This window comes from Myotis daubentonii, chromosome 2 (genome assembly GCF_963259705.1).
Source record: "Myotis daubentonii chromosome 2, mMyoDau2.1, whole genome shotgun sequence".
Lineage (NCBI taxonomy): Eukaryota > Metazoa > Chordata > Mammalia > Chiroptera > Vespertilionidae > Myotis > Myotis daubentonii.
In genome coordinates this window covers 129,565,246-129,580,008 of record NC_081841.1, presented here as the reverse complement: position 1 = coordinate 129,580,008, position 14,763 = coordinate 129,565,246, and the positions used below count along the sequence as shown (strand labels likewise).

Below are 14,763 nucleotides of genomic sequence, written 5' to 3'. Positions count from 1 at the left end.
AATCCAGCCCAAGAGACTTAACCTCTTTGCCTATGGCTGCCTACAGCTCTTTATTCAAAATGTAATCTTATGCAAACTCCCAAGAAAAAATAGGTAAAAGTAACTTTTTATTAGTATTAACTTACTTAGACATTTACTTTTAAAACTGTACTTAAAATAGTAGGGGAGAACAGTGAAGCTGTCTTGTTGAACACCGAAATTTGAAATGGGGGTTGGTCATCAGTGACAGCTGTGGTTTCACATTAGCTTCAGTGCCCATGAAATTCTAACCAAATGGTTGTGGGAACTGATGTACCTTAACTGAAAACCAGTGCCTATGAGATTCAAGTCTCATCTCCTCAGGAGGCCGCCCAAAACTCCAAGAATTAGCCCCTCACTGCCAGCCCTCTGCTGCAGGCCAACCAACCACAGGAAGCCACCTAAGAATCCATGAAGTTCCCCTGCCACTGTGCCCCCAGATCACCCTCACTTCCACACCCACTCCCTCAGCCCAGGAACTGCCACTCATTCTTTGAGGCCCAGATCATGTGTCCTCTGCTTCTTGGCTTCCAGACTTCCCAGAACTCACTTGAATCATCACTCATCCACTCTTTCCCAGCCATGGAATGGGCACCTCAAAGGTAGGGACATTCTATTCATCCCCTACACCTAGCACAGTGTCCTGCTAGGACAGTGGCCTTGTTTATTGAATGAATACGTGAACATCTGAAACAATGAATGAATTCAGGTCTCCTGCTTCCCAGGCCATTTCCTTTCCAACTGGCTATGATTCTTGTCCTTGGATCCTAGTTCTAGAACCCACTCAAATAAGTTATCAAAATACTATAAAATAAAAAATCCATGCTCCCTTCCTTCCAACTTAAGTGCTGTCCCTGCCCAGCTGATATGGCTGAGTGACTAAGCGTCGACCTAGAAACCAGGAGGTCATCACACTTCGATTCCTGGCCAGGGCACATGCCTAGGTTGTGGGCTCCATTCCCAGTAGGAGGCATGCAAGAGGCAGCTGATCAATGATTCTCTCATTATGATATTTCTGTCTCTCTCCTCCATTTCCCTTCCTCTCTGAAATCAGTAAAAAATATTTAGAAAACAAAAAAAGTGCTGTCCCATCTGTTAGCCACCAATCATAGGTGGCTATTTAAATTAAAATTAGTTAAATTAAATGAAATTTAAACTTCGGTTCCCCAGTCACATTAGTTGCATTTTGAGTACTCAGTAGCTTAGCTAGTGGCTACCATACTGGGCAGAGAAGATATAGAACGTTTCTATCACAGCAGAAAGGTCTAGTGGACAGCACTAGAGGGTTAACATAACAAGGATAAAGGCAACCAATCCAAGTGGATAACACTGTGGGAAATCAGGGAAGCAGGGACACTGAGAAGCACAGAATAAGGCAGGTCACACCCAGGGAGAGGGAAGCAAGAGCTTCAGTTGATCTTTTCTGTTCTACCTACTGCTTTATTTCCATCTTGTGGTCCAAGTGATGAGCGCTGGGGTTTCTCTGGGCCATGGAAGCATGAAAGCCGATTTCCTTATTATTAAAAGAGAAGGGTGGGGAAAACAAAGAGGAAGGCACTTGGTTAAAACATACATTGGTAGAAACTATTTTACATCTTTTGATATTAGAAAGCTAATCTAAAATTGCCTCAGAGAAATGTACTGTTTTTTCCTCCCACAACTTTACCCAAATCACTTTATGAATCCTGTCAGAGGACCCACACCATCTACGCTTAGGGGCTGTTGCATCCCAAGGAGATGGCTTCAGATGGCAATTCCTGTTCCTTCTGTCAACAAAGGCAGCAGCTCTGGAGATAATATCAGTGTGCCCCAAGCTGATCAGTGTTGAGTTGTAAACTCAGAATTTTTGAGGTAAGGAATCCCAAATATAGAGTGGTCAGCTGCTTTCATTCTCTGCATGAGGAAACTGAGGGTCAGGGAGGTTAAATACTCTGCCCAAAGGCACGGCATTATCAGAATACCCAGATCCAGTGCTCACTTCTCCAGGCTCCCAACCCAGGCCTCTTCACTCTGTGCAGACAGTGGCTACTTCAATATCTGCAAGCTGTCACTTCCATTGAGACCAGAGACCGCACCTCATTCTGATGCTATCTTCAGGGATTAACCCAAACATTTCCTTCGCTGCCTCTCTTCTTTGCCCTCTCCGCCTTATTTGATCTGATCACTAAATGTCTCTAATATCCTTTAGGAATACACACAGAAAAAGCTGTCAGGGAATGTCCTGTCAGCTAACACAAAATGAAGAAGGGCTCCACAACTCTGGCACTGGGATTTCACACAAAAATTAAAGCTATGGTGGGAGAAAGAGCATCTAAGATAGTCTGAAGACAAATCCTTATACAACTAATACCACCCGAATTATACTAGGAAAAGATGCCCCAGACTCACAAGAATAGAGGCCAGACCTTGGCCTCAAGTAAGAACAAAGAGGGGGCCGTTGCCAACCTTATAGAACAGCGTGGAGGCCAGCAAGGGCATTATACAGGAGAAGGATACTGAGCCATGTTCAAAGTACCACCTTGACTCTCCCTACTACTTAGTAGAGCAGTCTGACTTCTTAGCCTAATCAACGCCATATCACACAGACCTGTAGTGCAGTAGAAATAGATTGGCTGGTAAGAGCTGGGTTTGAAAGACAGTCCTACAATCTTTAGCTGGGCATCAGTGAACAAAGTACTTAGCCCCTCTTGGGATCTTTCCTCATCTGATAAAGAAGCTGTGTTGTCTGTCTCTGAGTGTGAGGCACTGTCCAGCAGTGCAGAGTGACAGTATTATTTCCATGTCAAAAAGCTCTGCCAAGCCATTCAACAGACATCTCTCTTAAAACACATGCATGCAGCACACACACAGTGAAAAGTATAGACAAAATTAAACCTGTTACAAGATGTTTCATTTCATAAGCAAGTTCCTGAGCAGTAGTTTCCTAAACTTCATTTATTTTTACCATTAGTTGTTACAAGTTAATCTTATTTGGTTTTGACTGTCTTGACACATTCAGATCACCACTAATGCTCTTCCTCTTATGGTGGAGTATAATATAGACCTTAAAAATGAAATGGTATGTCTGTGGACAAACTGAGTGGAACAGAGAGGTAGGGAGTGTGTGAAAACTATTCTAATTTATTTTCCAAAGGAAAAATTACCAAACTCTCCATTATAAAGCAGGCCTAGCATAGTGGCAAATGCATATAATTCTTTCAAATATCAACATTTCTTTAGTCTATAGATACTTGGTACAGACATAAATCATACCTAAAAAATATACTTAGGCGATTTAACCCTATGTACCAGGTATCTTGGCAATATTGATGTTCCTCAGGGAATATCTGAAGTTAAAACAATAACATCTTTTTTCTCCAACATTCTTATCCATTCACTGATTTTCCTCTTAGAATATCTGATATTCAGTTTATTTTTCAATGATTCATCTTATTTCCATTGGAAAAGTTGAAAGATTTTAGGTGACCTTTTCCCCTTAGCTGTATTCTCTCTCTCTCTCTCTCTCTCTCTCTCTCTCTCTCTCTCTTTCTTTCTTACAATAGGTATAAATTAGTTTTTTAAAAGATGGGAATAACTTTTTAAATGACTGACTTACCTCAATAATTCTGACAATATCCCTCGGACCGATAATTTCTGGGTCAAACTTCACATGGGCTTTGCTGGTTGCGAGGGCCACGGAGGCATGGGTGATGCCATTCGTCCTCATGAGTTTGGACTCTATGTTGTGAACACAGGAAGCGCAGGTCATCCCAGCGATCTGCAGCACAAGATGACAAAAATCCTGCTGACCCAGAATAAAGAGGCACTCAGGCAGCCACGAGCTTCTGAGCCTCCCCTCCTCCCACAGCACCTCCCCAAGACTCTGCACTCCCACCTTCAAACCCTGTGAGCAACATCTTCACCCGAATCCTTCACCCGCGGCATCAAGTATAGAAACAGTGGTTCTTCCCCAATTCTGGTACAGGAGACATAGCCACTCTACTAAGCAGATGGCAAATGACAGAGGTGTGACTTCCAGCTCTGACAACTATGGGCTTTCATCAGCCAACTACACTCTGTCTCAGTCATCTCACCAGCAACACCAGAATAATAAATAGCGCATGCACCTTCTCTGCGTCAACTGATAAGGATGGGCAACTCTACAAAACCCTCTGAGCTCTTGAAATACTCTCTATGGTCCCGAGTGTTGCTGGCATCTGGTCTGCAGCTGTGGGTAAGAATGTCAATAGCTGCTGAAACTGGTTTGGCTCAGTGGATAGAGCGTCGGCCTGCGGACTGAAAGGTCCCAGGTTCGATTCCGGTCAAGGGCATGTACCTGGGTTGCGGGCACATCCCCAGTAGGGAGTGTGCAGGAGGCAGCTGATCGATGTTTCTCTCTCATCGATGTTTCTAACTATCTCTCTTCCTTCCTCTCTTTAAAAAAATCAATAAAATATATATATATATATTTTAAAAAGAATGTCAATAGCTCATTATCAACAGGAGAAAATGACTTAGAAAGTGAGTGATCGAGTTGATAGGATTTGAGGCAGTCCCACAGTATGAATAGGGTATTTCCAGGTAAAAGTAAGAATAACCACAGAGAGAAGCATGGGAAAAAACAAAAGGCAGGGCAGCATGTGGTGTTCTGGCAACCAATAGTCAACATTGGCAGGGCACAGGATATGCAATGAAGAGGAAGCCTGCCATGTTGGCTGGGACCACATGAAGATCTCGAGCACCCAACTAAAAAGGGTTGCTAAGCCCTAGCTGGGGGCTCAGTGGTTAGAGCATCAGCCCGTGGACTGAAAGGTCACAGGTTTGATTCTGGTCAAGGGCATGTACCTTGGTTACAGGCTCAATCCCCAGCCCCTGTTGGGGCGCGTGTGGAGGCAACCAATCGATGTGTGTCTCTCACATCAATGTTTCTCTCTCTTTGTCTCTCCCCTCCCTTCCATTCTAATGAAAAAAATCAATGGGAAAAATATCCTCAGGTGAGGATTAACAAAAAATAAAATTAAATTAAAATTAAGTTAAAATTAAAATAAAAAGGGTTGCTAAGCCAGCACTTGATGGGAAATCATGGAGGGGTAATGAGTACTGGAATGAGACTAGAGCTACACTTTGAAATCTGGATCAGTAATCTGAGAATCAAGTATTAGAAGAGATGGAAGAGTCCCATGTGGAATTAGGGGAAAAGGAGAAGCAAGCTCATCTGTAATGAGACGGAAGGAAAAGGAGGAAAGGAAGGACCATCACACAGACAAGAAGCTTACTGGCTGGCAGGTGGCTGTGCAAATATAATTCTATAAAGTCTACAAATATTTCAATGTTGCTTCTAAGATCTCATTTTACTTTTATAGTAATAATAGGTAACACTTATTATAACACTTGCAACTTAAGAGGCACTGCCCTAGGCACTATCCTGCTCATATCAACCCTGCAAGGCAGATCTCAGTAACCCCAGCACTAGGAGGTTTAGGAACTTGTCCAAAGTCACACACTAATGAGTGGCAGAGCGGAGCCTGGCTCCGCACCGCTGCAGCAAGCATCGTGAGGTGATCTCACAGACCAGGTGAGGACACATCCCTGCAGCGACAGAGCCTGAATTCAAGCCCAGTGAAAGCTATGCCACTCTGCCACGCCATGCTGTGTATCTTGGCTTGAGAAACAGGAGTGAGATATTCCATCCCTGTAATATGTAGAAGGCAAACCAGATGATTCACTCCTCCAAGGATCAGTGGACAGCATTTCCCAGAATACCATTAAATACACACATAAAATGTCTGAACAGGTGATGATAAAAACATTTCTCAAAAAAGTTTCACCTTTCCCAAACATATTCTTGATTCAGATTTTTCCACACCATAGTGGTCTGAGCAGGCACCCTGCTCAGATCACAGGGGCTGACTTGAGACGTAATCCAGTGAGTATCACCCTTTGCCACTCAACACACATGGAGGCCCATCCAGAGCAAAGACTTCACTCAACAAAGAACACCACTTATCAGCAGGTCAAAGTGCCATTCATGTCCTTAGTACTTTTTCTTTAAACATTTACTTACCTTTAGGCAGTGACTAAACACAGGAAGTAAGTAAAAGATTCTTTTACCTAAGTAAAACAGCATTACTCAATTCCTTGTGCATTTTTTTCTATGTTTGCTTTATTTACACAAAACGAGGTTTGTACGTAAGTGCTTGTAAACATAGCATTTTCAAAATAGTAGACATACCTGTTGTTTTCAACCATTTGTTGACACATGCAGCAGGCAACAATGGACAGAAAATACCCGCCTCCCCACCACCACCACCCTACACCTGCCACCGTGACCACACTGGGAACAGCAACTATGCTTGGCCTTCACTCAGACTGAGCACTTCAAGACAATCTTGTCACCAGTTACCTTCTGGATGCCCTGTGCCCACTTACAAGCCCCCTCCATCTGTAATGGCACTGGCTACAGCGCCGATACACTTCCTCCAGCCTCAAGACACCGCTGACATGCTAGCTTCCTCTATGCAGGCTGTATGGAGTGTTCCTATTCAACTCCCTCCAACCACCAACTTGGGACAGTCGCCATTTTAATTAAATTCATCTTCCTCCAACACTCCCACCATCTCCTCCTCCTTCTCCTAATAGCTTGAATGTGCCCAATGGGAATCACTCCTATGACTTTCTGACACAACGAACATTCCTTCACAAAATGAAGAGGTCCTGTTGGCTACAATACAAAATAGTACAAACAAAACAACAGCAAACAGGATATATGCAAGATGGGGAAAGCTGACCGGTCACATCTGCAGGTTGTCAGAGGCCTGCCACCCGCTCAGCTCCAGTTCAGTCACTGTACTTACGATCAGCTCAATGTCACCATCGGAGCCTGTGTAGTCTTCCATTACTGCTGCCCCAAAGCCCAAGTCCTGGATGAGCTGAGCTATCTCGAGTGGCTGGATGACTTCTGGATTGTACTTAACTTCTGCCTTTCCAGCCATCAAGGCAACCAGCACGGAGAGAATACCTGAAACCATCAAGCTACAGCTGTAACACTCTAGGAAAGGTCTCTGGGTGTTCAACATAACCTAGAAAAACAATAACAAAAAACCCATCTGCCCCCGAAGTCTCTGGAACAGTGATTCTCAAACTTGGCCTGCACATGAGGACCACTTAGGGAGCTTTTAACTACCATCATGCCTGGCTCTTAACCCAGACCAATTAAATCAGAATCTGCAGTTGAGTGTGAGGCATCATTTTCAAAGCTCCCCAAGTGATTCTAATGTATAGCTAAGAGTGTGAACCACTGTTCTAGAACAATACTTCTCACACTTTATGGGCATATGAACCACTTTGAAGACCTTATTAAACTACAGATTCTGGTTCAGTGGGTCTGGGGTAGTGTCTGAGGTTCTGCAGGTCAGCCAGCTGCCAAGGTGATGCTCATGCTGCTGGCCCGGGGGGCCACTCCGAGTCCGGCTCTAAAATACACTGATGGCTGCAAGCATCTCAAAGCAAGGGATCTAGTCTGCAGCCAGCAACTACTGTTACAGTAAAGATAAACTTTTTCTTCAGTCACTTTCATAAAAAGAAAAATAATTTTCAAAACTGGTTTTCCAGTTTCTGATAATTTCAAGAAGTGAAAAAGAAATCCCATGGACTATCTTGCTAATAACACTATTGTGTTAGTTTAAGGCAGTGGTTCTCAACCTTGGCTGCACATTAGAATCACCTGGGAATCTTTTTAAAATCCTGATTTCTGGGCCTCATCCTCTGGAAATTCTGTTTCTTTGTTACAGGGTGGGGCCACAACATTAGTAACAAAGAAACAGAATTTCCGGAGGATGAGGCCCAGAAATCAGGATTTTTAAAAGATTCCCAGGGTGATTCTAATGTGCAGCCAAGGTTGAGAACCACTGGTTTAAGGGGAAAAAGGGTTTATTGATATAGATCAGCGGTTCTCAACCTGTGGGTCGCGACCCCTTTGGGAGTCGAACGACTCTTTCACAGGGGTCGCCTAAGACCATCAGAAAACACATATATAATTACATATTGTTTTTGTGATTAATCACTATGCTTTAATTATGTTCAATTTGTAACAATGAAATTGGGGGTCACCACAACATGAGGTACTGTATTAAAGGGCCGCGGCATTAGGAAGGTTGAGAACCACTGATATAGATGAAAGCAATGATGTGCTTTAAGAATGCCATAAAGGGCCCTGACCAGTGTGCCAGGTGGTTAGAGCATCGGCCCGAGCACCAAAGGGTCATGGGTTTGATTCCTGGTCAAGGGTAGGTACCTGGGTTGCAGGTTTGTTCCCCACCCCCTGTTGGGGTGTATGTGGGAGGCAACTGATCAATGTGTCTCTCTCACCAACCAATAGATGTGTCTCTCTCACGTCAATGTTTCTCTCCCTCCCTCCCTCCCACTCTTGCTCCCTTCCACTCTCTCTGAAAAGCAATGGAAAAAAATATCCTTGGGTGAGGATTAACAACAAAAAAGAACGCCATAAAGGATAAAAATAAGGGATTCAAGTCAGGAACAGAAACATAGGCACTTTGAGATCCAGGTTAATTTTATGAGCAGCCTTTCTGTGGATGACCCTAAAGGAAGTCCTTTTAATACCTCAATGTGAACAAGGTCATTCGAAAGCTCCAGGGAACTAAATGAGGCTAGACAAAGTGTCATCCTAATTTAGGGTTGACTCTAAGGGCCAGGGAGACACATCAGAGAGACACATGAAACCACTGGAGTGAGGAAAGGGAAAGTTGTCTACCTCTGGTGGCATGGGAGGGTCATGGTTAAAATATTTTCCAAACAAAAAATTGGGACAGGATTTTTGTTGCACTTTCAGGTTTAAGAGAATATTGAAAATGTAGTTTGGAAAATGTACTTTGGCAAATCCACAGCACTCTATAATTTACAGGGACAAAAAAAAATGAAATATTTGAAATTGGAACTTCACAAAATATAGGCTTTTATTCACTTGATGGAATTGGAGGAGAAAGATAAGGATACTAGAAGGACAAGCCAATTGAGGAGGCTAACAATATAGATTGTGCCATGACTGCTAAACTGGAATTCCCATAGTTAACTTAGACACATTTATCTCAAACAAACTAAATACCTCTTAAAGAACATGCCCATGAACATTAGACAAACATCTATACTATCACATAATGAACTTGCTACCAGATTATCAGGGCCACTGATAAATGCAGACAGTGGAGACTGAAGGGACAGCATGGTGCCCCACTTTGCTGAATGCAGTGTTGGACAGTCCAGATGCAGCATTCCCAGTGTAACACAGGTGGGTATAGGTCTCTTACCGGCTTTTTTCTGCAGGTTTCTCTCTATGTTAGACACACAGGATGCACAGGTCATGCCTGTGATCTGTAAAAAGCACTTCTTTGGTGTCACTGTTGTGGAGGCTTGTGGAGACTTTGCTGAGAGGCCAGAGCTGTGGATTTTCAGGGGGCCCCCACCATGGCGAGCCACTACCTGTACAGAAACAGGCATGCCAGTTGTAGTCTGTGCTGTGGAATTCGCCACACTGTGCTCTCCAACATGGTTGCCAGGATAGTCTGCTGGAATAAAATGTCAGAAATCATTCAAATTAGAACAAATAATTGAGGTTTTCTTCACAGCAGGAGGTCAAGCCTGACAATATTCAGATGAAAGCTTGGAGAGTTTACATCAGTTGGTTGGCCTTTTCATCACTGTTTCTCTCTTCCCACAATCAGAGAGAGGCAAACAATTATAGACATATGAAATATGCCGATACTTGAAGAATGAAATGGTCTGGCTAGATGAATGCTTTAATTAGATGAGGATAACAATAAGAACTCACCAGGCACTCTGCTAAACACATGTGTGACCTCCTTTAATCTTAAAATAGCTATGTGATAAATACTACGATTATTACCATTTTATATAAAGAAATGAGTTACACGAAATTAAATAATTTGACCCAAACCCCTCAGGTTGTAATAGTGAAGCTAGCTTTGAACCAGGTCTGTTTAACTATAGGCTCTGTTCCTTTAACTGTTATTACATTCTTGTTAGCGGAGGTTTGCTCCCTCCCCATGAGAATCAAAATGATCCAAAACACCGTTTCTGAGTTGTCTTTTTCTTATTGTTTGCAGAAGTCCTATATATTCTGAACAGGAATCCTTTGTCAGTGGATTGAACTACATATATCTGCTCTCAGTCTATGGTTTGTTTTCACTCTCATCTAATGGTGTCTCTTTTGATAAAAGAAGTCCTTAATTTAATGAAGCACAACTTATCAATCAATCAGGCCTATGATATACTTCAAATTAACATTTATATATGTATGAGGTGATAGTCAAGGCTAATTTCTTTCCACTAGGATATCCTATTGATCTGGTCCCATATACCGAAAAGACCATCCTTCCCCCCACTAAATTACAAAAATTTTGGGGAGCTATTGTTCTTTCTTCCACAAATGTATATACCGATGTAACTGATTTTGTCAATACAGAACGTTTTCATCCAGCAAGTCACATGATTTTGATGACACAAAATAGCTGACGATGTAGAAAAGATAATTACATCATTTAATGATGAAATCCCATTTGAAAATCCACTGCTGCAGAAGATAAAAGTTGGCATTAACCTGTATTGACAATAGACCATGAATTTTAAGTTTCCCTTCTTAATAAATCTCACATCTTAGAATGTTTTGCTCATTTTCTGAAATGTGCTCAAACTATTTCTATTCACTTTAAGAGTCCAGTTGGTCGACACTTTCAGCACCTTCATGGAAGACCCTCAGTACTCTGGCCTTCCAGGATCCCTACCGTATTGCTGCAAAGACATCACCTCACCCACCAGCACAGTTTACTCTCCTAGACTTTATCATTGTTCAAAATGACTCTACCCCTGGAGTCTCAAACTCACAAATTCTATTCTATGGCCTCCTCTTAATACTCCACCTCCCATACCCATCGACCCTCCTGTCTAATCTCTCCCTATTTTCCCTGTCCAACGCTGTTCTCCGGATTCACCTCCCTTTCTATCCAAATATTGTGGTCAACAATCTCCATAATATTCAGCTATTATAGAGCACGCCATACCCTTACTAACCTACAATTTACACATTGCTATTCTTCAACATGGAAGTATGACTCAACTAAATTCTGGGCTTCTGGAGCTTGCTAAAGAAAGTTAAAATAAGTTAACAAAAACCCAAACAAGCTTATGCTACTGGAACTTTTATTAATCTATGTGAACATCACGGGTGAGCATATCAATTGAATAGGCTTTCTGGATGATTACTTGGCAATATGTATTATTAAGAACAGTTCCTCTAACTACTTGGTACTTAGTAGAGGCACAATAAATATTTGTGATGGAATTAAATAATGTTTATACCTTGTGACACAGCATTTATGCTTTCAGATATTTAATAAAGTATATATACAAAGATTTAGCCTCAAAGATGCCCATCAGTATTATTTACAATCACCTGCACATAAAAGAGATGGGAACAGTCTAAAAGGACTCTGACCTAGTTACAGTACATCCATATGATGGAACACTATGCAGCCATAAATGTGGTGTTGCAGACATAAGAATGGACCTTACAAGGATGATTATGATAAATTGCAGAGAAAAAAGATATTACAAAACTATGTCTAATACAAACCTACATATTTCTAAATGTAAGTTATATATGCTTGGGTGAAGTCTACAAGACCATATATGAACTGAAGTAAACCATGTGGACTTTGAGGGAAGAGAATTCCAGACAGAGAGGACAACAAGAATAAGCCAAATATGAGGACTCCAAAGGGGTCAGAAAGGTAATGGGTGAGGAAGGGGGCTTCTAGATCACCATAAGGGCTCCTCCTCTTACAATATGAGAAGGGAGGGTTTGGAGCATCAGCAGAATAATAGGATCTCTGTGGATGCTGGGCAGGTGTCGGGAGCCGGTCAATCCTTGCTGTTTCAAGGGACCTGGCATATATGGCATACAGTTCTTAATATGTTTGCTCACCTTCTTGGCGCTGTGTTTTAACCAAGGTCACCTCTCCGAGAAAGGTTGAATCCCCAGGTAGGGATTTTCCCCTGAAGTTAGGGAGGGAATAAAACCCCTTAACTAAGTGCCAGGCGGGTAATTAATCACTTTAACTACAAACAATCATGCTTAAGCTGCATAATCTTTACTCCCTGGAATGGAGATAAGAAACGCCCTAACCTTTGTAATAGAGATTGATAGGATTGAATCAACTGGTATAAATACAGATGTAACAAGACAGAAAAAGACAGAACTTAGAAGAGAACCAAGAAGACAGAACCTACACAGAACCTACAGACAGAAGAACTTTGCTGGAGAGAACATGGCAAAAGATCCTGGACTGAACCTGACTACAGAAATTGGCAAGAGAACCTGACTAGAACCTGGTGACTGAACCTGGCTGGAGAACCTAGCGAGGGAACATGGCCACAGAACCTGGCTGGAGATCCGAACCAGAACTTCTCTGGAGATCCAGACCAGAACTTGGCTGGAGATCCTGGCTAGAGATCCTGGCTAGGCTGCTGATCAACTGAACGCTGTCTCCGTGTCATTCCTTCTTCGCCGACTCCGTCCACACCTTTGGGGACCCCTGGACCTGCTGGGGTTGGACCCCGGCAGGCAGGGAAAACACTGCAAGGATGAAAATCAGGAAACAGAGGCACCAGTTCAGAGCCTCTTGCAAAATCTGGGAGACAGATAATGGTGGTGTGGACCAGGGTGCTGACCTGTACAACCTTATACCCAAGCTTCATCTAAGCCAGACTGCTTTCAAGACATACCTGGAGGACTCCTGCCTGTGGGCCTATGCTCGTGTCTCCTCTGCCCAGTGTGCCTGATGAGATCCTATCCATTCTGATATCCTATCTAAGCCCCCCTCCACCACTACCTCTACCATCAAGTCTCTGGGAGCCCCACAACCAGATGCTGGATTTTCTCCTTTACCTACACCATACTTGTTGCAATTATTCTAAACCTGCCTTAGATGATGGGTCTCTGTGATCTGCTACCCCATACGAACCACACACAGGCAGGTGCTAGACTCTCAGTACTTCATGGCAGCTAGCACAGTGCCCGAGACCCAGAAGATCCTCAGCACATGTTGGTACGAGAGAACCGTGCCCAGAAAGTGGCATTACATATTTACAACAGTGAGAGGAATATGTTATACCTAACAGATGACTTTTCCTCATACTATATTCATATATCCATCCACCTGTCCATCAAGTTATTCATTCATTTAAAAAATAGTTACCATGTAAATCAGTGAACAGATGCAGAGCTGCCTTCTAGATAAAAATCAAGTCTAAGTGTATTCTTAGCTGTCAAATTGTAACTGCAAAAACCTTATTTTCTTTAATCTGGACTTTTATTTCTACTTTTCCCTTGACTCAACTGGCCTCATCCAGCACCCTGACTCAACCACCTCCCTCTTCCTTGCTTAATCATTAAGCCCTCAGGACAATGAGGTTCTGGTCAGCATCTAGTAGTCTTAGGAACAAGGCCCTGGGTCTATTGACTATAGAGACAGAATCTTCAATCCAACTAAAGACAATATCTTGGCCTCAGTTGTGTTTTAGTTCCTGACCCAGGAAAGCGGAAAGATCTCAAAGAACAAATCCTTGCGAAGTTGGACAGAGCAACTCCATAGCTGTCATTAGGACCAAATGCAATGATGAATTACCCTAGCACCAACCAATCAGTAAAGACCACAACACTAATTCCTTTAGTCACTATGACTAATGATCTTTTCCCTATATAATCCATCCCCTGGAAGCCATCAGGGAGCCAGGTCATTGAGCACGAGCTACCTGTGACTCCAGGCACGGCACCATCTCCTTAATAAATCCCTACTTTCTTGGCTGCAAACTCCTGTTCATGTCTTATTGGCCTTTGATGTGTGCAGGCAAATGGACCCTTTCAGTCTGGTAACAAAATAAAATGGCTGAAATTCAAAGCCTGTCACTTGCCTATGTGCTCTCACAGACCTTCCCTTCCTGCCCTCCGCTTCATTATCAAGGGTTCTGACCCCTGCAAACCACTTACCCTGGCTTTCTTGTCAACTAGTTTCTGATTGAATTTGGCACACAGGAGGTACAAAGTGGGAAATGATAGTACAGAAAGGGGGGGAAATGAAAATGTTTTCCATCTGTTTATTACGACCCCAGCTCCTGGCTCTAGCCTTTCTTTTTTTGTTGTTAATCCTCACCTTGAGGATATTTTTTTCCATTGATTTTTAAAGAGAGTGGAATGGATGGGGAGAGAGAGAGAAACATCGATGTGAGAGAGACACATCAATTAGTTGCCTCCTGCATGTGCCTGGACCGGAGCTGGGGATTGATCCTGCAACTCAGGTACATGCCCTTGACCGGTTATCAAACCAGAGACCCTTCAGTTTGCAGGCTGACAATCTAACCACTTAGCAACACTGGCCAGGGCCTGACTATAGCCTTTCCCTTCTTAGTTTCAGTAGCACCAGGTGCCACCAGGCAACCTCAGCCTTGGGCTCTTAAAACGCTCTCTTCCCTCAAACCCACCTGCCAGGAGGTGGTGCCTTCTGCTAGTGCTAATCTAGGGTTTCCTTCCTATTCTGTTTGGTTTTCCTTCCTAAGAGATTTCCTTAAAATCTCTGTAAATAATTCCCTGGATTAAAGCCCTCCATTGAGCTACCCTGTGACCCTGCTGATCATGGCCTATTATTTTCTTTCTCTTTCATTTCCTTCACAAATACC

At 42.9% G+C, this 14,763-nt stretch overlaps 1 protein-coding gene across 4 annotated transcripts in view; it reads right to left on the bottom strand.

Moving 5' to 3' along the window:
• The window catches only part of ATP7B (ATPase copper transporting beta), a 91,083-nt gene that overhangs the window by 37,067 nt on the left and 39,253 nt on the right, over window positions 1–14,763 (bottom strand). For 3 of the 4 annotated variants that reach the window (XM_059684544.1, XM_059684541.1, XM_059684543.1), the window contains exons 4-7: window positions 9,321–9,578; window positions 6,852–7,015; window positions 3,614–3,775; window positions 1,455–1,531 (exon numbers count right to left, since the gene is read on the bottom strand). In XM_059684544.1, coding sequence (XP_059540527.1) covers window positions 1,455–1,531; window positions 3,614–3,775; window positions 6,852–7,015; window positions 9,321–9,578 — 661 coding nt within the window. The remainder of the gene's footprint in view (window positions 1–1,454; window positions 1,532–3,613; window positions 3,776–6,851; window positions 7,016–9,320; window positions 9,579–14,763) is intronic. The other variant, XM_059684542.1, reaches the window with a different exon arrangement.